Source organism: Clupea harengus, chromosome 7 (assembly GCF_900700415.2).
Source record: "Clupea harengus chromosome 7, Ch_v2.0.2, whole genome shotgun sequence".
Taxonomy (NCBI): Eukaryota; Metazoa; Chordata; class Actinopteri; order Clupeiformes; family Clupeidae; genus Clupea; species Clupea harengus.
The window spans coordinates 4,950,087-4,976,270 of record NC_045158.1 but is presented as its reverse complement, the minus strand read 5'-3'; the positions used below and the strand labels follow the sequence as shown (position 1 = coordinate 4,976,270).

The following is a 26,184-nucleotide window of genomic DNA, read 5'->3' as shown; positions in this document are numbered from 1 at the left end:
ACACACACAGGGTGTTGTAACGAACCCAGCAGGACTCCTTACCCTGGGATACCATCTCGTTCCCATCGACAGGCTCTTAAAGTTCGGATAAATAGTCTCCTAGAAGACCAAACAGATATATATAAAACAATCACATACTTTTTAGGTCAGGGTCGTGCGAGTACATCGTCCGTTTGCTGGCCTCTCGTAATATTTGAGTCTATCCCTCAGACCTTGACTTTGCAGCGAGCCTTGTACACAGATTTGATGAAAGCTGTGATTTATACGTACCTCTTAAAAGCAAGGACTGTAGCTCAATAAAATACGCAGCAACAACACGGTCAGTGTTATAGATGCTGTAATTTGTAAAACACACCGCAGTGTTAAATTGTATACTTTGTCATGCCATAAAAAAGACTTTGTAGAGTTGATGTCTCCATCAGTAAGAATAACAATGTGGAAGAATGAATTCCCTAGAAGGATGGACTGTGGAAAGAAAGAAAAATTCCCAAAAGGTTAAGTACGGTCAGAACGCCATGAAGTTCATGTCTGATTTAGTTTAATTTTAGTTATAGGTACCACATTCCACACACACACACACACACACACACACACACAAACCTACACTTGCACAAACATGTATACAAAAAACATGCACAAACTCTTACACACACACACACACAGACACACACAGTCACCCCTAGGGGTCTTAAGGCTCACCTCTGTCAGCACATTGCCATGTACTCAGAGACCCCTGGCTGGCTACCTCGTAATTACTCTGCCCTGTTATTAAGCCCAGAGTTACCGGCAGTCTTGTCAGAACACCGCCCACGCATGGCTGCAACTTCTGGAATGGCATTGGAGTGGTGGGCTTTGCTGGAACTCCGTGGGGGAGGTGTTTGGGGTTCGGGTTGGGTTCTGGTTCCTGTTGTGCCCTCAGGACACACGTGAGCATCAAAGCCAGCCGCTCAGACTCCCTGGCCCCTGACAACCACATGACTGCCTGCTCTCGCACTGTCAGCAGAAAGATGTGCGTACCTGAATCCTAAGGGAACTGACTGAGACTGTTTAACTTCGCACTGTTTGTGTCTTTCTCTCACACATGCACAAATGGTTCTTCTATATTTTTTATGAATAGTTGGCATTGATATTATTTGGAATGCACCGTCTAGAGTGTTTTATTCTTAAATGTCTTCCTTTGGCAGGAATTAAGAAATCATAATAACCACGTTATGACCAGCTCAAATCTCAATCGGAGGTTTTGCATAAACTGCCACAAGGGGGCAGTGCACCACAACAGACTCTGCTGCACTGTCTCTCTCTGTCTGTCGCTCTCGCTCGCTCTCTCTCTCTCTCTCTCTCTCTCTCTCTCTCTCTCTCTCTCTCTCTCTCTCTCTCTCTGCCTGTTTTTCCTCCAACCTCTATTATGGGACCGATTGAGAAATAACATAATTTTCCTGACCTAAATTGCTGTTACTTGACACTGCGCAACAGTACTGCCGTCTTTCTCTCTCTCTCTCTCTCTCAGTTCAATTACTCTCACTCTCACCCGGGCTAGGGACACGGAATGACACGCAGATGACACCCTTCACCAAGCGCCTACGCTGATGTTAGCCCGTATACGTCTCGAGCCTTTGAGCTACTAGCATTTGTCTGCCATGATGCATGTGTTTGAAATGAATCCCAATTCCCACTCTGGTCCCTGTTTCTTTTTAATGTTTGTTTGTTTGTTTGTTTGTTTGTTGCGCCTCACTTTAAGATGGCATTTGCTTCTCAGATTAGAACCTAATGTGTCTCTCGTCCAAATCTCAGGAAGTCAGAATTTCATACAAACAAACATGTATACAGGGTCACCGGGTACAACCATTTATTTGCTTTGTTTGCAAGAAGCGTTGCAGTGAGTTGTTTATCGCTGGTTCATATTTCTGTTAGTGCCAGGAGTTAGGCTCTCATAGACTGAAGTAATTCAGAAGAAGCAGAACATTCATGTTGGCTTTTTTTTTGTTGGTTCAGATTATCACGGCCCTGTGTGTTTCTCTGTCTCATGTATGTGTCCTCTGTCTCATGTATGTGTCCTCTGTCTCTGTCTCATGTATGTGTCCTCTGTCTCTGTCTCATGTCTGTGTCCTCTGTCTCATGTATGTGTCCTCTGTCTCTGTCTCGTGTATGTGTCCTCTGTCTGTGTCTCATGTATGTGTCCTCTGTCTGTGTCTCATGTATGTGTCCTCTGTCTGTGTCTCATGTATGTGTCCTCTGTCTCATGTATGTGTCCTCTGTCTCATGTCTGTGTCCTCTGTCTCATGTATGTGTCCTCTGTCTCATGTCTGTGTCCTCTGTCTCATGTATGTGTCCTCTGTCTCATGTATGTGTCCTCTGTCTCTGTCTCATGTATGTGTCATCTGTCTCATGTATGTGTCCTCTGTCTGTGTCTCATGTCTGTGTCCTCTGTCTCATGTATGTGTCCTCTGTCTGTGTCTCATGTATGTGTCTGTCTCATGTATGTGTCCTCTGTCTCATGTATGTGTCCTCTGTCTCATGTCTGTGTCCTCTGTCTCATGTCTGTGTCCTCTGTCTCATGTATGTGTCCTCTGTCTCATGTATGTGTCCTCTGTCTGTGTCTCATGTATGTGTCCTCTGTCTGTGTCTCATGTATGTGTCCTCTGTCTCATGTATGTGTCCTCTGTCTGTGTCTCATGTCTGTGTCCTCTGTCTCATGTCTGTGTCCTCTGTCTCATGTATGTGTCCTCTGTCTCATGTATGTGTCCTCTGTCTGTGTCTCATGTATGTGTCCTCTGTCTGTGTCTCATGTATGTGTCCTCTGTCTCATGTATGTGTCCTCTGTCTGTGTCTCATGTATGTGTCCTCTGTCTGTGTCTCATGTATGTGTCCTCTGTCTCATGTATGTGTCCTCTGTCTCATGTCTGTGTCCTCTGTCTCATGTATGTGTCCTCTGTCTCATGTCTGTGTCCTCTGTCTCATGTCTGTGTCCTCTGTCTCATGTATGTGTCCTCTGTCTCATGTATGTGTCCTCTGTCTGTGTCTCATGTATGTGTCCTCTGTCTGTGTCTCATGTATGTGTCCTCTGTCTCATGTATGTGTCCTCTGTCTGTGTCTCATGTCTGTGTCCTCTGTCTCATGTCTGTGTCTTCTGTCTCATGTATGTGTCCTCTGTCTCATGTATGTGTCCTCTGTCTGTGTCTCATGTATGTGTCCTCTGTCTGTGTCTCATGTATGTGTCCTCTGTCTCATGTATGTGTCCTCTGTCTCATGTATGTGTCCTCTGTCTGTGTCTCATGTATGTGTCCTCTGTCTGTGTCTCATGTATGTGTCCTCTGTCTGTGTCTCATGTATGTGTCCTCTGTCTCTGTCTCATGTATGTGTCCTCTGTCTCATGTATGTGTCCTCTGTCTGTGTCCTCTGTCTCATGTGTCCTCTGTCTCTGTCTCATGTATGTGTCCTCTGTCTGTGTCTCATGTATGTGTCCTCTGTCTGTGTCTCATGTATGTGTCCTCTGTCTGTGTCTCATGTATGTGTCCTCTGTCTCTGTCTCATGTATGTGTCCTCTGTCTCATGTATGTGTCCTCTGTCTCTGTCTCATGTATGTGTCCTCTGTCTCATGTATGTGTCCTCTGTCTGTGTCCTCTGTCTCATGTATGTGTCCTCTGTCTGTGTCTCATGTATGTGTCCTCTGTCTGTGTCTCATGTCTGTGTCCTCTGTCTCATGTCTGTGTCCTCTGTCTCATGTATGTGTCCTCTGTCTCATGTATGTGTCCTCTGTCTCATGTATGTGTCCTCTGTCTGTGTCTCATGTATGTGTCCTCTGTCTGTGTCTCATGTATGTGTCCTCTGTCTCATGTATGTGTCCTCTGTCTCATGTATGTGTCCTCTGTCTGTGTCTCATGTATGTGTCTTCTGTCTGTGTCTCATGTATGTGTCCTCTGTCTCATGTATGTGTCCTCTGTCTCATGTATGTGTCCTCTGTCTGTGTCTCATGTATGTGTCCTCTGTCTGTGTCTCATGTATGTGTCCTCTGTCTCTGTCTCATGTATGTGTCCTCTGTCTCATGTATGTGTCCTCTGTCTCTGTCTCATGTATGTGTCCTCTGTCTCATGTATGTGTCCTCTGTCTCTGTCTCATGTATGTGTCCTCTGTCTGTGTCTCATGTATGTGTCCTCTGTCTCTGTCTCATGTATGTGTCCTCTGTCTGTCTCATGTATGTGTCCTCTGTCTCTGTCTCATGTATGTGTCCTCTGTCTCATGTATGTGTCCTCTGTCTCTGTCTCATGTATGTGTCCTCTGTCTCTGTCTCATGTATGTGTCCTCTGTCTCTGTCTCATGTATGTGTCCTCTGTCTCTGTCTCATGTATGTGTCCTCTGTCTCATGTATGTGTCCTCTGTCTGTGTCCTCTGTCTCGTCTATGTGTCCTCTGTCTCTGTCTCGTGTATGTGTCCTCTGTCTCTGGCTCATGACTGTGTCTTCTGTTTGTGTCCTCCCACCCCTCAGGGAACTACAGCTCCTTCATGCAGAAGGAGATCTTTGAGCAGCCCGAGTCGGTGGTCAACACCATGAGAGGAAGGGTGAACTTTGATGAGAACACCGGTAAGGGTGACACAACGGCATGGGCATGGGTTGTTTAGGTATGGGCATGAGGGGGTTTACAGCTAGTTGTGTCAGCAAATGTTGAGCTTTAAAATGATTGAAGTCACTGTTAGATTGTACTTAGTGAGAACAAAGAGAACAAGGATTTGCCAAACTGGAGAGTTATAACCACACATCACAACTGATGCCCTTGTCATAAGCCATCCAGGCTTGCCATTCAACATGATGACTAATGTCTGGGTTCAGGCCAGTTTAGTGTTGGAGGTCAACATACGGTTGAATTTTTATGGCTGTGTGGGCACTGTGTAAATTGTATATAAAGTTGTGTAATTTGTCCATGCAAAAGCTGGACTGCGAGACATTGAGTGCAGTAATTGTTTTAAACTTGCTTGCATTACCATCGAACCAATGAGGTGCTCCTGGCGAGGCCAGCATATGGAATGGGTTTATAACATGTTTGAGTATATAAACTTGAGCTGTTTCGCTTCAAGTGCTCATCAATCTCATATGCTCTCACAGTGGATTGCTTAAGTTTGGCCTCATTAAACCTATGGAAAATATCTCGTTCTCCCCCACCCGTGTGTGTGTGTGTGTGTGTGTGCGTGTGTGTGTGTGTGTGTGTGTGTGTGTGTGTGCATGCATGAACAGTAACACTGGGAGGACTGAAGGACCACATCAAAGAGATCCTGAGATGTAGACGCCTCATCCTTATCGCCTGTGGGACGAGTTACCACGCTGGGGTGGCTGTGAGTACCGCCCGCATCCCCCCCTGTGTTACTGTCTCTGCAGTCTCGCCACCCCTCTCAAAAACCCCTCTCAAGGAACACCATGACTGCTTCTTCACAAATGTTCATCTGGAAGGCTTCTACCCCCCCCCCTCTTCATTACCACTGTAATGTCTGTGGTTGAAATTTGTCATCCATTGCTTTCAGTTATGTTGGTCTGTTCCTTCAATGTAGTTGATAGATGACTGATTCACTAATCCAAGTTGCATGATGGTATCCTACAGACTGAAGCATTTCAACTTTAATGGGTTCTTCATGTTAACCCTGTAGTTTTTCTTGTCTGTCCAGGGAAATGCAGTCACATGTGAACAATGCTATCACCGTGTGTAACAGTCAAACAATATGCATAGATGTATTGAGAAATGCTGAATATTTTACTGTACCTAACCATGCCACATCACTGCAAGTCAAAAACGCCATTGTTGTATTTTTTTTATTTTATTTTACATTTTGCACCTTTAATGTGAGTTCAGTGCCAGCGGGAGCTTTGGCTTGTTATTGCCCGGCAGCAGGGATGCATTATGGGAATTCCCTGTCTTTGCTCTCAGACTCGCCAGGTGCTGGAGGAGCTGACTGAACTTCCCGTCATGGTGGAATTGGCCAGCGACTTCCTGGACAGAAACACGCCTGTTTTCAGAGATGATGTGTGCTTCTTCATCAGCCAATCAGGTAACAGAAAACGTTCAGCCAACCCATTGTTAGCAGGTCTTTAAAAAGTCACTTGCACAGGTTTTGTTTGGTTTGTAAAATGTCTTTGCAAAGTTACCGTGATAAAAGCCTAACTCTCCATACTTCCCCACCAGGTGAAACCGCAGACAGCCTCATGGCCCTCCGTTACTGTAAGGAGAGGGGGGCCTTGACTGTGGGCATCACCAACACAGTGGGCAGCTCCATCTCCAGAGAGACCGACTGTGGCGTCCACATCAACGCCGGCCCAGAGATCGGAGTGGCCAGCACCAAGGTGAGACGCAGGGGAACAGCCTAGAAGCCAAATAGTGTAGAACGTCATTCCAACTCGGTGGAATGCTTTATTCTAATCTACGTGAAACATGGAAGATGAAGGGATCTAAGTATGGGGTGGAATAAACAAGTGCCTTTTAGATAATCATGAATGTGTAGAATGCAGGTAATCACACTGGTTCTGCAGTGAGATGGTTAGATGCCTCACCAGAGGCAGTGAATGTGGCAGTTATGTTCTTATTCTGTTTTCAGTCATGTTTCTAGTTCTACTCTGTTCTTCTTCAGTTCTCAGAGTTGGTCTCCGCCTAACTCTCAGACTAAGCCAAACGTCCTTTCCAAAGAAAATGGTGCAATACCCTACTTTGGGGGAATTTCACGGGAAATTGAGTGGCTTGCATTCTGCGTATAACACAGTTGACAGGTTGACGCTTAAAGATGATTCAGTACCCTACCCACGAATTTCTTTCTTAATGGCCTGACCACAGAAACCAGATAACATTGTCAGCCAGTGCAATAGGATAATTACTTATTTCTATAGGGTGGGGAAAGCACATTATTTGTTCAATGTGTTATTTTCAGTGAGGTGGTAATCATGAGTCAAAGTTTTCCCTGCATCAGCTATTCCTGATAAAGGAGTTTTCTCCCATCATTCCAGACCATCCGACTCGGAGATGGTCATGTCTGATGGGAATTACACAGTGCAAATAATTCCAGGTAATCTACGTTTTTTGGAAGATCAGAAGAGTTGCGTTTTTAAGCACAGATGTTTGCAAGAGGAAATTCATCAAGAATACTTAGTCGTTAAGCTAAGAGGATGAAAGGCTTTCCTGCTGGCCTTTGGCAGCAGCCCGTAATGGGCCCAGATCACTGTCGACCCGTGTCCTGCAGAGTGGTTAGTGCACATGAGGGGGGTGGCATTGGTTTGGGGGGGGTGGGGTGGTGTTCATGCCAGACTCTGGCCCTAATTATTATTAGTGTGGCGAAACCCTGAAGCCATTTCCCAAGCATGCCCAATGTGGGAAAGACAGAGTTTTCTGTAGCTGCAGTGTCAGTGTCAGTGGTGGGGGGTGGGGTGGGGGCCAGATAACACACAGGGGTGGAGGGAGGGGCATCTGGTGATATTATTCGGAAGAGGTTTACATTTTCCAAAACGTTTCTGTGATGTAATCGCAATGCATCTGGGTCTAATTCTCATCAGGGGACATATTTTACCATGTACAGCACCTCTATAAAATCACATAACAAGCTGTAATAATTCTCTTCTGTGTGTGTGCGTGTGTGTATTTATTTAGTTTTCGCTTTGGCGGGTTGCACTACAATGCATCATTGTTTTCTGGTACCAGAGCTGTTCATGTTCTGTGGTTTAATGATGGAGCCCTGCTGACAATGGAAGATTCTAGAAGGCTTACGTCAGATAGGAGCCAGTCAGCACCACTCATGCAGGGATTGGGACTCGACACCCATAAGTACCCAGCACCAGTCAATCTCGGGCCGAGCCCATGCGCTGTGCACATATGCGGCGAATCTGCTGCTGCGCCCGGAGGCCGGTGGGTCTCTCGCACGTACGTCCAGCCACCCCGCCATCTCCAGCGCACGGAAGGTTAATGCACGCCTTCAGATTGGCCCTGTCCCAGCAGACCTCTCCCCTACAGCTGGAACTGTGATTCCGTGTGGAGCCGCCGGAGCCTGATTTTCTCATCTCCCCCCCACCCCTCCCCTTGTTAAAAAGACGTATGAATCCATCTTATCCGTCTCCCTTGCTGCAGCCTCGACCCCCACTCCCTCCGATTCCATTCTTTGGGAGTGGCCAGATTTGGTTTGGAGAGGTTGGTTGCCTAGGGCAGGGGAGGTTGTGTTGGAAGTAAAATTGCTCCTGTTAAGGGGTAGCTAAACCTCTCTGCGAAGCTATTCTGCACATGCTGGTACACACAGACACACACACACACACACACAAACAGCTCTGCCGTGCAGGAGAGCTCGTCACTGTAGCAGCACTTCCACTCAAAGGAAATGAAACATCAGGCCTTTAATCTGCTAGCACTACGCTGAGGTAGTAAAACTACAGGACCCATTATGGGGAGATTTTGTGGTCTAAAAAAAAAAAACGGCTGCCGAGAACTTGCCGGTTTTAAATAGGATATGGGCAGAAGACCAGTTGGGTATTTTGCAACCACGCGCAAGAGGAGCGTCCTACCTGTGCAGGAGCGTCCTACCTGTGCAGGTTTAATCCGTGGGCATGAGCATCTTGATGGCTGCCTGAGAGAGAATGTGGCGATGGGGGTGATGGGATAGGGGCAGCAGGGCAGTAGGGAGTTCAGAGTTTGGCGGGGTGACCACTGGGTGTGGGGAAGTTTGAGAGAGAGAGAGAGAGAGAGAGAGAGACAGAGGGAGCACTCCAGCCAGTGTAACAGCCCTGCAGGCGCCGTGTTTTACTGCTTTTCTGGAACACACGCCCTCTGCTCTGCACCTCTGTCAGCGTGTGTGTGTGTGTGTGTGTGTGTGTGTGTGTGTGTGTGTGTGCGTGCACAAATGTGTCTACCTACAGGTGCGTAAATGTATATGACTGGATGAGTGTGTATCTACATCTGTGTTCACCTGTATGCATGCATGCACGCGTGTGTGGGTGTCTTTGTGTGTCCAGCTGCATGCATACAGATGTGGGTCTATGCACATTTGTGAGTGCAAATATTTGTGTGAGTCTGTGAGTTCATGTGTGACTGTGTGTGAGGAGAGCACAAGACCGTGTGTGTGTGTGTGTGTGTGTGTGTGTGTGTGTGTGTGAGGAGAGCACAAGACCATGGGTGTGTGCCTGTGTGCCTGTGTGTGTGTGTGTGTGTGTGTGAGGAGAGCACAAGACCATGGGTGTGTGCCTGCTGGCGTCCACCCTGTGCTTAGCTCAGCACATCTCGTGTTGTCAGGGGGACCTGATGAAAGCACAGCACAACAGCACCTCTGGCTGCCCAATGGCGTGCTGTCATCGCTGGAAGACACAGTGGCCTAGCAGCAGGCAGGAAATGAGCCGGGGCTGTGCCATCAGGGCCTCCCTACAAAACCTCCTCTCCTCAGCGCGCCTCCCTACAAAACCTCCTCTCCTCAGCACGCCTCTCTCAAAAACCTCCTCTCCTCAGCACGCCTCCCTACAAAACCTCCTCTCCTCAGCGCGCCTCCGTACAAAACCTCCTCTCCTCAGCACGCCTCTCTCAAAAACCTCCTCTCCTTAGCGCGCCTCCCTACAAAACCTCCTCTCCTCAGCGCGCCTCCGTACAAAACCTCCTCTCTTCAGCGCGCCTCCCTACAAAACCTCCTCTCCTCAGCGCGCCTCCTTACAAAACCTTCCTTTGGCCTGGGAGCATTTACTTTTTTCACCAAACTTTTTTGGGGCTAAAAGTTGGCGCGTTTCCATCCATTGCATCATGCAAATTCAAAATGGACACTATCCTAATCACGGGAGGAGATGTGAATATATATTGGTTCAAAATTTGAGGTTTTTCAATGCGAGTGAAATTGTTTCCATCAACCTTAGTCAATCCACCCCCGTCTAGAGAATCGAGTTCTTTTTTTTACTTAAAAGATTTGCTGCGAATTTCTAGCATTTCCTCTCAGGATTTCCTATTCTAATGGTCACATTTCACATACAAATGTTGGATGGAAGCCCAACTTCAGTCTCTCTCTGTAATGTGGCATATTAAGGCTGCATGCTGGCTAACTAGAGGGGTGTGTGTGTGTGTGTGTGTGTGTGTGTGTGTGTGTGTGTGTGTGCGCTTGCATGCACTGTGCAGCATCTCAAGGGGCTTCAGTGTGGCACATCATGCTTTTTGGAACTAGATGAAGTGTGGGTCGACTGTGTGTCTGATGATGTGAGAGTTTATGACCATATCGCTGGGGAATAAGCTTGAGACCAGTTTGACGTGTGTGAAGCCTCTCCAGTTGGTGCGTCACACAGCTCTGCTGCTCTGAGGGGAGGCTGCTTGGTGCGGAGTCGGAGTTGACCCGGTTTAAAACATCACGTCTGAGGCAAAACATCGGCGTCACTCCCCTGTCTGATGGGAGGAATTGGGAGCCTTTGGGTATCTGTGGTCTCATTGCTGTGGTGTGTGTGTGCACACTTGTATACGCGTTCATGTATGAGTGTATGTCTTTGTGTTTTGATGTGGAATAAGTGTGTGCGTGTGTGTGTGCGTGCGTCCGTTTGTGTGTGTTTTTGTCTTTGTATCTGTGTGTCCTGAATTCAATGGAATATGTGTGTGTCTGCATGCCGATGGTGATGGATGTGTGTGTGTGTGTGTGTGTGTGCGGGCTGACGTGCTGAATGCCCAACAGCTGGCACCACACAGCCCATCTCCACCCCCATGTCAGAGCGCACCGCCTCTTCCACCCATTGGCAAACAGTGATCAGTGGCTGCCCTCTGGCCAACCAGGCTTTGAAGATCGGCTTTAACACGCAAACCACGGCCTCTGGAGGGGATTGTGGGTAGCACAATACCGTGGCTGTGGTTTACAATGACACGTCCAGTTAAAAAAAATAAAGCCGAGATTTCCCAAAAGGCTGGGACGGCACGGGACCGTGCGACTTTTTGCGTGATGCCCGGCAGACATAGCTGGCACACACTAGTCTCGCTGGGTTAGATCATGTGCATTCAGCGCATCGTGACCAGAACACACAGGCTGGAGACGACCATGTACTTCTGTGCCATAGAGAGCCGATGGAAACAAAGGCTGGCTTCCGATAGCCCGTCCACAGCTTGGCATAAGCACCATTTTAGCCAATCAATCACCTTTGCCCTGTTCCATTCGATTCGCCACTACTGCTTTGAACTCTGTCTTCATGAGGTGTCAGATCTGATTGCTATATTTATATTTTATATTATTTATATAATGTATTTAGATTACATTTCAGCTACTTATCAGAATGAAACTGGCACTGGCTTGAGGAGCCCCCAGCTGCGTGTCAGACCCCACGGTGTCCCAACACCAGCCTGGTTGGCAGCGGCTCACGGCCCCAGAGCCTCCCTGCCCTGTGTGTGTGTGTGTGTGTGTGTGTGTGTGTGTGTGTGTGTGTGTGTGCTGAGGGGAAAGGAAAGGGGAGGGGAGGGTGAGTTGGACTGGTGTGGCGACCGTTGGGATCTGGCAGAGGGAGAGGCTAGCGGGGCTGAACGAGGTGCCGTCATCGTTGGCCTGCGTGTGGAGCGAGCAGCGAGCGCCGCTGAACCCCAAACAGCTGACGGAGAGGGCGTGGACGGCCATTATGTGCGAGTCTAGGCCCTCTCTTCTGGCAAAGCTAGAGCAGGAACCTGGGGAGCACCTGTGAGATCATGGTCATTTGTGGTGGGGTATCTGGTGCCTGGCTAAACTCTCTCTCTCTGTCTGTGTGTGTGTGTGTGTGTGTGTTCTATTGCAGGCGTACACCAGTCAGTTTGTGGCCCTCATCCTGTTTGCACTAATGATGAGCTCTGATAGGATCTCCATGCAGCCACGTAGGAGAGAGATCATCCAGGGCCTGAAAATTATGCCAGGTACAGCACTCATGTAAAACACACATCAAAGCAGGAATCCCCCCCCCCCCCCCCTCTCTCGCTCTCTCTCTCTACCTTTATAACACAGTCAGACTCGCACACGCGCACACACACACACTTGAATTACATACTAGCTGAGATTTTCCGCTTGTATCAACTGGATCATGTGTCACACATGTACATGTCCTGCCAGCATACCCACACAGCATGAGCTCAGCATGCATTCAAAGCATCAGAGTCTCCAGCCGCAAGGCTACAGTGGGTCTCCCGTGGCCTGGTCACCACACACACACACACACACACACACACACACACACACACACACACACACACACTTGAATTACATACTAGCTGAGATTTTTCGCTTGTATCAACTGGATCATGTGTCACACATGTACATGTCCTGCCAGCATACCCACACAGCATGAGCTCAGCATGCATTCAAAGCATCAGAGTCTCCAGCCGCAAGGCTACAGTGGGTCTCCCGTGGTCTGGTCACCACACACACACACACACACACACGAGTCTCCAGCCACAGGGCTACAGTGGGTCTCCCGTGGCCTGGTCACCACACACACACACACACACACACACACACACACACACACACACACACGAGTCTCCAGCTACAGTGGGTCTCCCGTGGCCTGGTCACCAGACACGGCAGCAGCAGGACACCAGTGCAGAGGTCAGCCAGAGGTGAAGCTGAGAGGGGGAAGTTGGAAAAGTTCAAGGTTCATGTAAGGAAAGGTCCTGCTGAGTGTCCACTCCATGCTCTCATCACCTCTGCCTAATAGCATCAAATACAGTTTTGAGGGCACTGCAATCAAAAATCAAGTTTGTAAGTAAAAACATGAATAAAAAGTAATGAAAGTATCTGGATTAAATCAATCATCAGTGGTATTGTGATGTTACCTGCTATTGTGAATGTGATCCCTTGACTGGTATAGTGTTGTGAAATGGTATCATGACAACACTGCTGTGTACACGTGCTGGTTGTGGTGGGCCTATTTGGGACCAAGTCCAGGGCTGTTTTTTAGTCCCTGTCTGTCAATAAGGAAAACCTCTGGTCTGCCGTCGAGTGTTTACAGTGGGAGCAAGGGATTTGTGGGTGTTGTCATGTTGTCGGTCCAAGTCAAACCCAGCAATAGAAACTCTTCTCTCATCCATCAGCGTATATCCCACCCATTACATCCAGTTCAACTTGCAAGCAAAACCGTTTGACTCGCAACCATAGAGGACTGATTCAATCAATCAAAACTGTTTGTGAAAAATCTGTAACCAAAACCAGCGAAACTGTAATGGATAATTTGTTTCCAGATACTTTTATTATCAGTTCACGTCTTTTTACTTACAAACTTGATTTTTGACTACAGTGCGAGAAATATGCTCACAAATATGTTTCGAGGGAACGAGGCTGTCCAGCACACACAAGACCAGTGGGGATAGGTGTTAGAGGCTTTGTAGCCAAATCGACCACAGCTGGATTTGTTTTTTTTTAGGACGGTCACTCAAAGAAGCTTTAGAAGGGATTCGTATCCCATTTATTTCCCTTCCCCTAATCCAGGTTTGGAATCCCGGGGGAATCTCTGACCCCCAACCCCTTCCCTTACCTTAGCCTGCGTTCGTATCCACTTCCTGCCCTTATGCTAACCCAGGTACAAACTCTTTAGGGGGTTACCTCCCCAACCCTCCCACCCCTTACCTGGGATAACCGGTGGCATGCAGTTGTATAATGAGATTGATTTGAATAATTCGGCAGTGCATCGTTCGGGCACGGAGATGACCACGGACGGACGGAATGACCACATGAGTTGATTTGAAAACAACGTTCTCAATTATCTTGGCTATGAAACAAAGATTTGAGACTGGTCTATAGTTGTGAGTCGTTATAACACAGAGGCATCCAGAGTTCTCTTTAAGAGTGGCTTAATGGCCGCTGTTTTTAGTGACTTTGGGGAAAAGCATGATGGCTGTGAGCCATTAGAAAATCAGTTGTTACAGAGTAAAATAAAGTTAAAAAAAAAGTCAGACAACAGCGTCGACAACAAGTTAATGATTTAAGATGCTGAACTGTTTCTTCTGTCTCCAACTGTTTTTTTTGGTCAATTGTATTAAATAATCAAGATGCCATAGTTTCATTGTTTGACTATCGGGTGTTGGTGTCAGTCCAAAAGCAAGCAAATTCATTACATTTCTTTGTGGAAAGGAGTTCTGGGGCCCTCTATTTTGATTTGTAAGCTTGTCTAACATTACCCACACTCTATTTATCATTGTTATGTTCCTGTTAATCCAGACTACAAAGGCTTCGTTTATAGAGCTCATAGTGGATTTGAAGTTTAGTTTTTCCCTACTTATGTTCAGCTGGCCTGCATTCGCTTTTCAGGGCTTTTACCATCACGGTGTTTCTCCATGGTGCTTTCTATTTGCTCAAAGTTTTCTTGTCTTTTACCGGTGCAACAACATCCATGACATTGGAAGTTGCAGAGACAGTGTATATAATCCTGGATCATTTTAACTTCATGGTTGTTGACATAGCCATGGCCTCCATAAACGGAGCAGCAGTACTCTCGTTTATGCAGGGTTTTTCCTGCATAGAGAAAATTTGGGCGCACGCCTACGCCGTTTTCCCGAGCGCCTACAACAAATCCCGAGCGCTTAAGGCAAAAAAAAACTCTGCGATAAAAAAATTAATTAAAAAAAGCTGTCATTCATGGCGCAATTCAGCTTAATGGTGTTTTGAGCCCTCACCGTCGACTTCAAGACAGCACGCATCCCGCCTCCCACCGCTTGAGCCAATCATTGAACAGAGGCTGCTCCGAGCTTGCCAGTTTAGAGAAGACGTTGGTTTGAATTTGAGATTTGAGCAAGCAACTTAATGTAGCTAGCTTTTAGCTGTTTTAAACCAAGGCACTTTACTTCAAAAATGTTGTTTTCAACCTGCTTCCCAATCTGGTTAAAACAACTAGTGAAGGTGTTTTAGAATAATATTAATGCCATATACAATAACTGACTTTATGTTAACACCACTAATTCATGTTAGCTGTCTATAATTATTTAGCGCAATGCTAGCATGAATCTACCGTAATTCGATTTTTAACCAAGGCTATTGTACTGCAAAATATTGATCACGACATGTTTACAAATCTGGTTAAAAAGATAAAGGTGAGCTGTTATTTATAGATATGAATTATTTCTCAGGCATCTATTGGCTTACAGCTACCTGTAAAGCATCTAAACGTAGAGTAAGGGAGGTTGACTGCTAAATACAGTACATTAAGGCAGCCACCAGTCTTTGGATAGCTCTCATAAGTGAGTTATTGTATATGGCATCAATATTCTAACCATCACACATAGGATATATATGTACACACACACACTGCTTAAATAAAACACTAAGCCTACTATCAAAGTATTTTTTTTTAAGATAATGTAGGCAACTGCTAGCTAGTTAGATAATGTCAGCAACTGCTAGCTAGCTGCTTGCTCAAATTCAAACCAACATCTTCTCTAAACTGGCAAGCTAGGAGCAGCCTCTGTTCAATGATTGGCTCAGGGGGTGGGATGCGCCTTCCATGTAAGCGAATATGGTCTCAATAGTATGTTTCAAGTATAGGCTACAGCCGAAACCTCGTTCTGTTTTGATCAATAGTAATCGAGTTGATAAGCGTGTCTTCTTGTCTGATCAATATGCAACTGTGAGGTGCGCGAATGGACAGAGCGGCCAGCTGCCAATCACTCAACTTGCGTATGTATCCTGACTTCATCAGTCGACGGTGATTTTGAGCATAACATTCTATTTTCAGTATTCATGGCTTTCAATGTATTAAAATATCTGCTATGTTGAGAACCTACACAGGTGTAGGCTATTATTTGATTTGTCTACCCGTTTGAACGAGTAGGCTACCAGTAGACCGCGAGGCCTCGGGAGAGGCAGACAACCGCATTGGTTTATCAATGAAAGCTCAGCTCGTTCTGAGGAGAGCGGATAGATTTGTGTTGCATCTCGAATATAATAATATTAATATTATCATTGATAAACCGGTAAGGTTGTAAACTGTCGTTCCGCTGCGAGGGCCAGCCCGACGTGCACGAATACACCTGTACAAATGCAAATGAAATGTCCACTTCAAAATGCTGACAAAAGTTTGATTTCCAACACAGCCTCCATTGGTGGGCCAATAGAAGTTAAACACACTATTAAACATATTTGTGGACAGTTTTAATTAAAAAAAACAAAAAGAATGGTATGTAGGTTTGTATAATAAAAATGAATAGTAATAATAGATAAACTTGAATTTCATAATTTGTGTGTTCCATTTCTGACCACTGGTTAGTTCCAGATTCTATTGATATACATTTCAGTAGTTTGCATAAATATGTAAAGAGATAAACCTTGATACTCTTTGAACCATACATGATAGCACCATGGGGCTTGGACTATTGTCAATCTATTAGCCTATCTATTTTAATCTAAAGTGGAAGCAAAATGATTTCCTGAAGCATATCCTCCATTATTTCTGAAATGGGTAAATGTAAGCTAATAAGGTGACATGGCAACACAGACTGTGCGCGCATAGCGCGCAATTTTTTTTTTGGAGCACCGAAGACCCATTTTGACCCAGGAAAAACCCTGTTATGTACCTTTTACTTAACAGAAGCAGAGCTCATTTGAACATCCAGTGTTGTGTTGAGTGACCAGTAAGACACAGACATGATCGGACGGGGCCAAGTGCTGTTTGATAGGCTAACGTCACAACGGTGCTCTCTGATTGGCTGATTCTGCAGAGGTGCACCTCAATAGGCTGGTGTTGCTCACTTGGCTCCCGAGCCTCCGGGCTCCGCCTCTGCTAGGGCCTTAGCAGGGCTCCTCAGCGTTCACAGAGAGGGGAGATGGACGGAGGGAAAGAGGGAGGGAGTTTCTTCTCACGCTCGCCCCGCCAGGCCTGGAATGATCCGTGGGACCGCAAGTGTCCGATGGGGTGGCCACCCCCATCTGCCTCTCTCTCTCTGTCTCTCTCTCTGTCTCTCTCTCTCTCTCTCTCTCTCTCTCTCTCTGTCTCTCTCTCTCTCTCTCTCTCTCTCTGTCTCTCTCCCTCTCTCTCTGACTCCCTCTCTCTCTGTCTCTCCCTCTCTCTCTGGCTCTCTGCGGAGCTGAGCGAGTATGAATGAGGTCAGGAATGTTTGCCTGGGCTTTTTTTTTTTTTTTTTTTTTTTTTTTTTGCTCTGGCCTCCTCTGCCTCTCTCCACTGCTTCCACCGAGTCCGAGCTCAGTCCCCTCACAGCCCTGGGCTTGTGCCCTCACAGCTGGCCTCAGCAAAACCCCCATCCTTCACCTGTCCCGTCCCATCCTATCCCATCCTATCCCATCCCAGCGCTGTGGACCTCTGGGGAACAGATCAGGGGTTTGACCGAGAGATTGACCACCGGCGCTTCTAAAGTGTTCAACTCCGCCGCTGACTGGGTCCTGAAATGTTATTGCTCCGTTGATTCCGAGGCGTTGGGCTGGACTCATGCGTTGACCTCGGATGATCCAGAAGTGTAATGAGCCATGCTTCGTTTCACCCTTGGGGTTTTCTGGCCAGCACGAGCGTGTTGTTTCAGCGAGGTGTTGTTTGAGGGAGTTGGACTGGATGACCATTGCACTACCCCTCCTTTCAAACAATGATGTTGTTTCTTTTAGGAGTGATTAGGGTGATTTTCTCTCTCCCCTAACCCCCCCCCCCCCCCCCCCCCCCCATCGGTTCCTCACTGCGTTTGTGTGTGTCGACCTCCTCGTTCTTAAGCCAAACTGTTTATCGGATGTGCGTTTGTCTCGCCTTGTTTGCTTGCACATGTGCTTGTAATGACCATGTGTGTATGTCGTGACCATATGTATGTATGTGTGTGTGTGTGTCTGTATGTATTTCCTTGTTTGCAAGTGTTCATCTCTCCTGTATTGTGTGCTGTCCTCAGATCTGATCAAGGAGGTGCTGAGTCTGGACGATGAGATCCACCATCTGGCCACGGAGCTCTACCAGCAGAAGAGTGTCCTCATCATGGGCAGGGGGTACCACTACGCCACCTGCCTGGAGGGAGCTCTGGTCAGTCAGCTACACACACACACACACACACACACACACACACACACACACACACACACACACACACACACACACACACACAGTCAACATATACAGACTAACATGTTGACAATGACATGAACATTTTTCTACCTGTGCATTCTCTATAGCTTTTTAAAAGCGTTGTTTCAGTTGTCTAAGATGTGTTTGTTTGTTTGTTTGATTGTTTGTGAACCCAAACAAACAAGGTATACAAAACGGACTCTATCATTGTGGAATTTGTGAGGAGAGTTTTTTTTATTTTTTGAGGGGCCCAAAAATCAAAACATATTACACCTTTAACGACCAGTCTTACACATGATTTGATTTGATATCATCTTAATCTCCTCATGCGAAACAGATGTCCTGTTCTTACTCCACCCACATGCTGAGCCAGCTGATTGCTCTCATTAGTTCAGTTCCGTAGAAGTTTTGTTAGTCAGTTCACCCAGATGAGGTTGAGGAACGTCTCCCCTCTGAAACTGTCATCTCCACCTCTTTTATACATATACGTTACATATACATATATGTTAAATAATGTCATTAAGTGCATTTTTTACTATGTCAGAGTAGTCGAGACTTATGGCCTTTTAGCCTAGCCTTTCATAGTGAGAGTCAGTGAGATGTGTGTGCGTGCGTGCGTGCGTGTGTGTGTGCCTGAGTGCGTGTGTGCCTGAGTGCGTGTGTGCCTGCGTGCGTGTGTGCCTGCGTGCGTGTGTGCCTGAGTGCGTGTGTGCCTGCGTGCGTGTGTGCCTGCGTGCGTGTGTGCCTGCGTGCGTGTGTGCCTGCGTGCGTGTGTGCCTGCGTGCGTGTGTGCCTGCGTGCCTGCGTGCGTGCCTGCGTGCGTGCGTGCGTGCGTGCGTGCGTGCGTGCGTGCGTGTGTGTGTGTGTGTGCGTGTGTCTGTGCGCGTGTGCAGTGGTCATCACATCTGTACGGTTTCCCCTAGAGGCCATCTGTTCAGACCAGAATTTTTTTTAATTTTTCCTATTTGCCAACATACATAAGAGTGATAAATAAACCCTACTTCCACATAATAGCCAGGTGTTATAAACCCTACTTCCACATAATAACCAGGTGTTATAAACCCTACTTCCACATAATAGCCAGGTGTTATAAACCCTACTTCCACATAATAGCCAGGTGTTATGCAGCCATTGTGGCTTAATCAGATGCCACCTGAAATGTCAGGACACTTTCAGTGTTGCAGAGCGGCGTCTCGTGTTCCACAGACAAACTCGTTTAGCTCTGGAAGCTCTTCCACTACGGGTTGCCAATCATTAATGAGACGGGATAATGGGGTTCTTTAGACTCCACCTGTTTGCGCTGTTTCAAATGACTTGCTGGTGCTTCTGCCATTTTCCTCCCCGTCCATCGTTCTCCTACATGAGCATTTCCTTCTGTTTCTCCTGCACCGCTACTCTCTCCTCTCTTTCTCTCTCTCTTTCTCTCTCTCTCTCTCTCTTTCTCTCTCTCTCTCTCTCTCTTTCTCTCTCTCTCAGAGCACTGCCTTTCTGTTCTCCACAACATTCCTCTTTTTTTCCCTCTCTGCTTTCTCTCTCTCCCTTTCACATGTCAGAACTGTCGTCTTTTTCTCTGTACTTCTCTCCCCCTCTCTCTCTGTCTCCCTCTCCCTCTCACCCCACCTGACACTGTTGGTGAAGTGGAGTCTCTCCATTCGACTTCGTGCAGCTCAGCACCACTCTCAAGAGTGACACATAATTGCCCCCATTTTCCCTAATGCTGTTAGGGTGGGGAGGGGGGAGGGTGGAGGGTGGCTTTCCAGCACGCAAAGCGCTTCATTAAGTCTCGAGCCTCGCCGGCTGGAATGCAGGGGCGAAGGTGTTTTTGATCACGGCAGTGAATTAGTGCAAAGAGGCAAGAGGCCCTGATTGCAACCATACCCCCGCACTCGTGCGAGCTGATCCAGCCCTGCCAGCCTACTATGATGAAGAGGGCCATGCGGCACGGAGCTGGAGGGAGCGGTGGAGGGAGCGGTGGAGGGAGCGGTGGAGGTGGAGGGAGAGGTGGAGGGAGCGGTGGAGGTGGAGGGAGCGGTGGAGGTGGAGGGAGCGGTGGAGGGAGAGGTGGAGGGAGGTGGAGGGAGAGGTGTGGTGTGGTGTGGTGGAGTTGCATGACTGCAGAGGCCAGGGGGCGGTAGAGGTGTCCATCACTGCTCCTAGGGTCCATCTCCGTATACTTCTGAGCTCCCTGGGCAGTGAATTTAAGAGGGAATCGGCCATTTTCAGGGCTATCCTGTTTTCAAAAATGTTCCAGTATACTGAAAAATCCCATAATACACTTCGTAAATACAGTGAGTGGCAACTGCTTGCCTTGCTCCCTGACTGGAAGTAAAGGCACTCATCAGAGCCCGTACTCGTGATCACTGTCACACTACTCATTCACTACATTGACAACTCGGGACCGAATGGAGGTTTACCCGTTGGAGACCAGCTTCACAGCAGACATGAGTCTAAAGTGTCGTGTAAATGGGTGTATCTGCTTCAGCCCATGATGAGGTGGGTTTGATCTGTCCGGGTGCCAACCGTAAGATGCTGGAGTGTGAAGTTAGACTCCAGTTTGTCAGCAGGGTCTGTGCACACAGCAGCAGTGGCTCTTTGTCAGTGTTATGTAGAAGTCCAGGAGGCCTCTGGGGATGGTCTACTTGCAGTGTCCTGTGCCAACCATGTGGATTTGCTAGTTAGTGGTACCATTTTGTGAACTAAGAGGTGCAGCTATTGATTTCGGGCAGCCAGCTTACTGCAAGCAAAGGGGCATAAACGTACTGTGTTACATTTCTGAGCCTACACCTTTCTCTCATGGATGTTCCATTAATAGTAGGGGCATGTGTGTGCGCACGCATTATGACGTCCAAGATGGCAGATTTACACTGACACGGTGCACTAAAAGATCTCACAACGTCATACTATCCGCTGTGTACACAATGTCTCTATTTGAGCAATGTTAACTATCCTGCTTATAATATGCGTCTTGGATTGTAGAATGGCTCAAAACAGCATTAGGATCTTGATAGAATTATTTGATTTTTACCTGCGAATTCAAATAAAAGTAAAAAATTAAAATGCATATTTGTGTGTGTGTGTGTGTGTGTGTAGAAAATCAAGGAGATCACGTACATGCACTCGGAGGGCATCCTGGCGGGCGAGCTGAAGCATGGCCCTCTGGCGCTGGTGGACAAGCTGATGCCCGTCATCATGATCATCATGAGAGACCACACCTACAACAAGTGTCAGAACGCCCTGCAGCAGGTGGTGGCCCGCCAGGTGAGCGCAGGAGGACATCTTCTAGAAGCTTCCTCGTCTCGAAAGAAACAGAGGCTCATGTTTTTATCTTTCTTTTTTTGTTTCTTGATCTGTCTTTCTCTCGCTGTCTCTCTCACACTCTCGTATGAATGCCAAACCAAGCTTGGCTGGTGTAGTCCTTTATTTTTTTTTCTCCTTCTTTCTTTTTCTCGCTCCCTCTCTCTCTCTCACACACACACACACACACACACACACACACACACACACACACACACACACACACACACACACACACACACACACACACTCTCTGTCTCTCTTCCCCCTCTCTCCTGTGTTAATGCCAAGCCAAGCCTGCCATGCAGCTGGAGAGGCCACACTGTGTTTGTAATGGCACTGTGCTATTCTACCCAGTGTTTATTTTACACACCGATGTAATTTGAAAAAGTTATGTGACTGTGTCATGCTCCAGGCATCTGAGCCACAGTTTCACTCCAAATCGGTGTCCATTTCTCCATTCTGCCACATAGACAAATACCTCTCTCTTTCTCTCTCTCTTTCTCTTTCTCTTTCTCTTTCTCTCTCTCTCTCTCTCTGCTCTCTTCACTTCTTTGTGCTCCGTTGTTCACGCCGCCGTGTGCTGTTTGCCTATTCAGGGCCGGCCCATTGTCGTCTGTGACAAGGACGACTACGAGACCATCAAGAACTCGAGCCGCACCATCAATGTGCCGCACTGCGTGGACTGCCTGCAGGGCATCCTCAGCGTCATCCCCCTGCAGCTGCTGTCCTTCCACCTGGCCGTGCTCAGAGGATACGACGTGAGTGGCACTCCAGCAAACACACCTTGGGGGGGGGGGGGGTTCAGGGGCAGGCTTTAGGGGGTTAGTTTCAGCTAGTTAGCGTCGGCTAGCCTGCTTCCATTTCATGTGATGTCAGTGACATTCACCTAAGCCTAATGCTGCCGCCCAGCCCGACTACTTCGTGCGGAGTCCGAATTCCTGTGATTTATATGGTCGTGAAACAAAAAAAAAATGTGCTCGATGCAGAAACGTAAAAGAGCTTGTTTTTGGAGTCAGGGTGGTGAAGCACTAGAGATCAGACTGCATGTGCTCAATATCGTTTTGATCAATTAAAATTGATGAAGGCCCCGGTGGATGAAACATGTCTGCATTTTTTATGGACAACAGCAATTAAGTCATTCAAAGTTATATTGACCATATGTTGGTCGTTTCCTTCCCATTCGTGTGTCATGCCTCCCTGGGTTATCTTAAACTGTCACAGATTCTTTATTAGCCGTGGGCTGCATGCTGTTCCTAATGCCCACCTTTATGATTACGCAAATACTCCAAAGGGACCAATAGAACTGAGACTGGTGAATGACGGGCTGTGAATGCTGCTTGCTGATTGGCTGCATAAAACGATAATTCAGTCATCATTGTAAAACCATTCTGTTTTTTCTAACTCCACCGCCGGGCATCTGACATTGATACGTTTCAGTCGCCACTTTTACACTGTTAAAAACCATGTCTAAACCATGTTGTGTTGTGTTATAGTCTTGTAACTGATAAATATGAACCCGGTCATACATCATCAAGTCTTATCAAACTAAAGCACAGTCTAAGGCGTGGGCTTTAAGCTGTGGAGTCTGGCAGAGGACGCCACATGCTCAGCATTACGGAGGAGATAAAGAGCCTGGCTCAGGCCAATAGTAACATGCCAAGGACTCCAGAGCCCTTTCTTTATCAGGGCTTCAGTGCATATTTGCAAATGCTGCTTGGGACTTCGACTTTGTAAACTGTAGCGACGGCGTCACCCTCTCGCCCGGCCCATACAGCACTGCGACTGCTGGTGTGTCAGGAGGCTGTGGAGACACCCAGCCAGAGACACGCCAGCCTGAACCTATTGAGTAATTGTAGAAACTTGGGACATGGGATAGGTGGGTTTTTTTTTTGGGGGGGGGGGGTTGTTATGTTGAGACTGGGAATTGTGTGGGCCTTGAATCATTCATTGAAATAAAGTAGTTAAATAGTTTAGCTTGAAGACTTACATTGGAGAAGCGTTTGATCGCTCTCTGAAGCATCTCCAGCACATTTGGTGACTTTGGTTTTTCCCCATATCCCCCTTCTCTCCAGGTGGACTGCCCAAGGAACCTGGCCAAATCTGTGACCGTGGAGTGAAGATGCCCCATCCCCCTCAGTCTTCTCCACAGTGTGACTGTTCACCCCTTACACACACACACACACACACACACACACACACACACACACACACACACACACGCACACACAGAGCTGTGCAGTTATCTCACACTCAGCTGACATTAAGAGTGATGAAGAAACAAAGTCTTCGAGACATATAAGCATTTTCTAGTCTGAAAGGTCTTTTTAAATGTAGTTGTTGTTGCACATGACCATTTATTTTTTTTGCTTGATAGTTTGATTGTTTTAATGTCAGTGGTGGAAGGGTATGGGTATGCACTTGGTTGGCTTGTAGCTGCTCTTATCCTGGGAAAACTGGACTTCTTCTTCAACCCAGATGTCAACTCTTCCGGAACTCTCTCTGGATGTCCAAAGTGAATACTGGCTTTGGAGCGTTCACTAAATACCGTCACTAATGTCGTAGTCTGAGTTCAGCCCGAACTCTCGATGACTTGGGTTTTTGGGTTTTAGTGTTTGAATGTTACCAGGGGGATATTTTCACGACTGAATAGATGTCGTTGTTGACTAAAAGACAGAAGGGGGTATTATTCTGTGCTGCTAAGGGGCAATAATGTAAGATTTATGTGTCGTCTGAGTGTTGGTCTGTTACTAATCCATTGGGGAATGTAGACATAAAGGTGGGGAAGATGTGTTCGCCTTGTGTGGCGGTTTTGAAAAGAAGACATCAGGCAGCTAGAAGCTTAGTTTTTATCCAAAAAGAAATTGCCCACAGTCCTAGCGTGTGTGTGTGTCGCGTGATGGGATTTTCCCATACAAGAAAGACATTTTGACATTTGTGTGTAAAGTTTTTGGGAGTGTGAGATAATGTTCAGCCAGTGACCTCGTATAATCAAATCCTGCCTACAGTGTATAAGCTGTAATTCTTTTTTTTTTTTTTTTTTTTTTTTGCTAAGTAGTACAAAATGGAATCTTGTCATTATTGAAGGATGTTGACTGGGGCAGTTTGGTTGATGTAGACGCCCAAACGAGGCTGGGGGATCTGTGTGGTGTATACTTGTATACATGACGTGTGAACACTTTGACACTCAGCTGGAATGATGAGGGGGCCGCGGTCTTGTGTGCGCAAATATTGCGCCACGACTCTCGCAACATGAAACTGGGTCACGGAATCGAGGGAGAGATTTTGGCTCGGCGCTGAAGGACAGGAATCTGAGAGACGAGTCGGACGTTTGTGATTAGCGGATTAGACTTGTTGGTTCAGAGGAACCCATTACTCACTCGCTGCCATTAGTAGTGAGGACCTCTGGTGCCTAATCTTTCTCTGTTACAGTACCAGAGGAGCCTGGTACATGTTTGCATACATCACGTGTCCCTCTTGTGAAAACCAGGAGGTTTTCATTCATTATTAGGGTCTGAAGTTAGTTTGAGGGGTTGGTGTTGACTGTTACTGCGTAGTTGTCTGCATTTGGATTGTTGGATAGCTCTGCTGTAATTTATTCCGTGTTAAAATCATTATTTGTAGATTTGTTGCGTGCATTTTTTCCGTCTATGCCTTGGTACCGGTCCTTTGAGCGGGCTCTCACGTTTACAGGAGAGGTGCCAAACTGCAAGTGAAGAACCACATCTAATGAAGTATGTTACTGACATCGTAAGACCCGCACCAAGTTTACCCATACCCTGCCACCGATTTATATTTTGTTATCGCGGGACCATCGCTTTATATTCTGTTGACTCTTTTGATCCTTGTCTCTACATTTTACTACGAAAATATTTAGAATTCTTTATTTTTAATATTTTTTTTTTTAAAGTAGTTATTTGTATGCTCTGAACTGGTCTTTGTTATCCCAATGTGAATGTTACTATAAGGGCCCCTAACAGCCATATGCCATGAAACTGATTAGTAAGAAACAAACCAAAAAAAGAACCATCTACATCCCAGAATGGTACTCAACCAAAGGTATTGTAGGCAGGGTTGATTTTGAAGGGGCTCAAATTTGTAGAAAGAGACAGGTGGGGTCTATATTAGTGAACTATATTCAGTGCAATGTGCAAAACGGATTATTTCATGATGGGCAGCAATCCGTTAAGGTGTGTACCACACCGTGCGCAAGATCCATGCTTCCCATCAAAACCCATTCCATTATATTTATCTTTTTTTCTCCATTTTGAACTCAACCTGTAAGTCGCTGTTCTTTGACAAGTCACTTAAAAATGCATTTTATATGTAGTCGATCACAGATGTAGTTGCACTGACTGAGTCAGTGTGAATGATACTTTGACTGTCAAGAGTCAGAACTGCAATCGAGATCGAGTAGATATTGATTTACTGAAAGGTGTGTCAGATGCGATAGACTCTTGAATATGTCTTTTGATTATGTGAGCCATTTACAGGAACAGCAACCATGTTTTGATCGGGGATAACAACCTATTTATGATTACAACTGATGCAATAAAAACTCTACTCGGAGTGTGTCTCAACGTTTTATTTGCTAGCTGTGTAGTAGGTTGTTCTTCTGCAGATGTTTCACAAATAAGAACTGATTGAAGTTATAAAACTCCTTAATCACTATGTGGCTAGTTTTATGGTCATTCCATGTTTATTAGTATATTAAACATGTTTAACCCTACCCCTACTTGATTCAGAGTGGGGGAATCCTGCCATTCCAAAGCATTAACATAAAGTGAAAGTGGAATGATAAATCATCCAATTCAAATGTGTCGACTTGCTTTACTTAAAAGTCTACACAAATGTGTTAAAAAAGCATCAAACTATATTTTAAAATACTACAGCACATGGAATAAAGGTTTTGTACAAACCGCAGTCAG

General features: G+C 46.5%; 1 protein-coding gene across 1 annotated transcript in view; it reads left to right on the top strand.

Annotated features, from left to right (window-relative positions):
* LOC105902760 (glutamine--fructose-6-phosphate aminotransferase [isomerizing] 1) overlaps positions 1 to 25,825 on the top strand; it is a 36,266-nt gene extending 10,441 nt beyond the window's left edge. The window contains exons 11-19 of the mRNA XM_012830414.2: positions 4,484 to 4,579; positions 5,228 to 5,325; positions 5,913 to 6,033; positions 6,168 to 6,325; positions 11,723 to 11,837; positions 17,793 to 17,920; positions 21,053 to 21,220; positions 21,856 to 22,017; positions 23,332 to 25,825. Coding sequence (XP_012685868.1) covers positions 4,484 to 4,579; positions 5,228 to 5,325; positions 5,913 to 6,033; positions 6,168 to 6,325; positions 11,723 to 11,837; positions 17,793 to 17,920; positions 21,053 to 21,220; positions 21,856 to 22,017; positions 23,332 to 23,376 — 1,091 coding nt within the window. The 3' untranslated portion in view covers positions 23,377 to 25,825. The remainder of the gene's footprint in view (positions 1 to 4,483; positions 4,580 to 5,227; positions 5,326 to 5,912; positions 6,034 to 6,167; positions 6,326 to 11,722; positions 11,838 to 17,792; positions 17,921 to 21,052; positions 21,221 to 21,855; positions 22,018 to 23,331) is intronic.
* Positions 25,826 to 26,184: the final 359 nt, after the last annotated feature.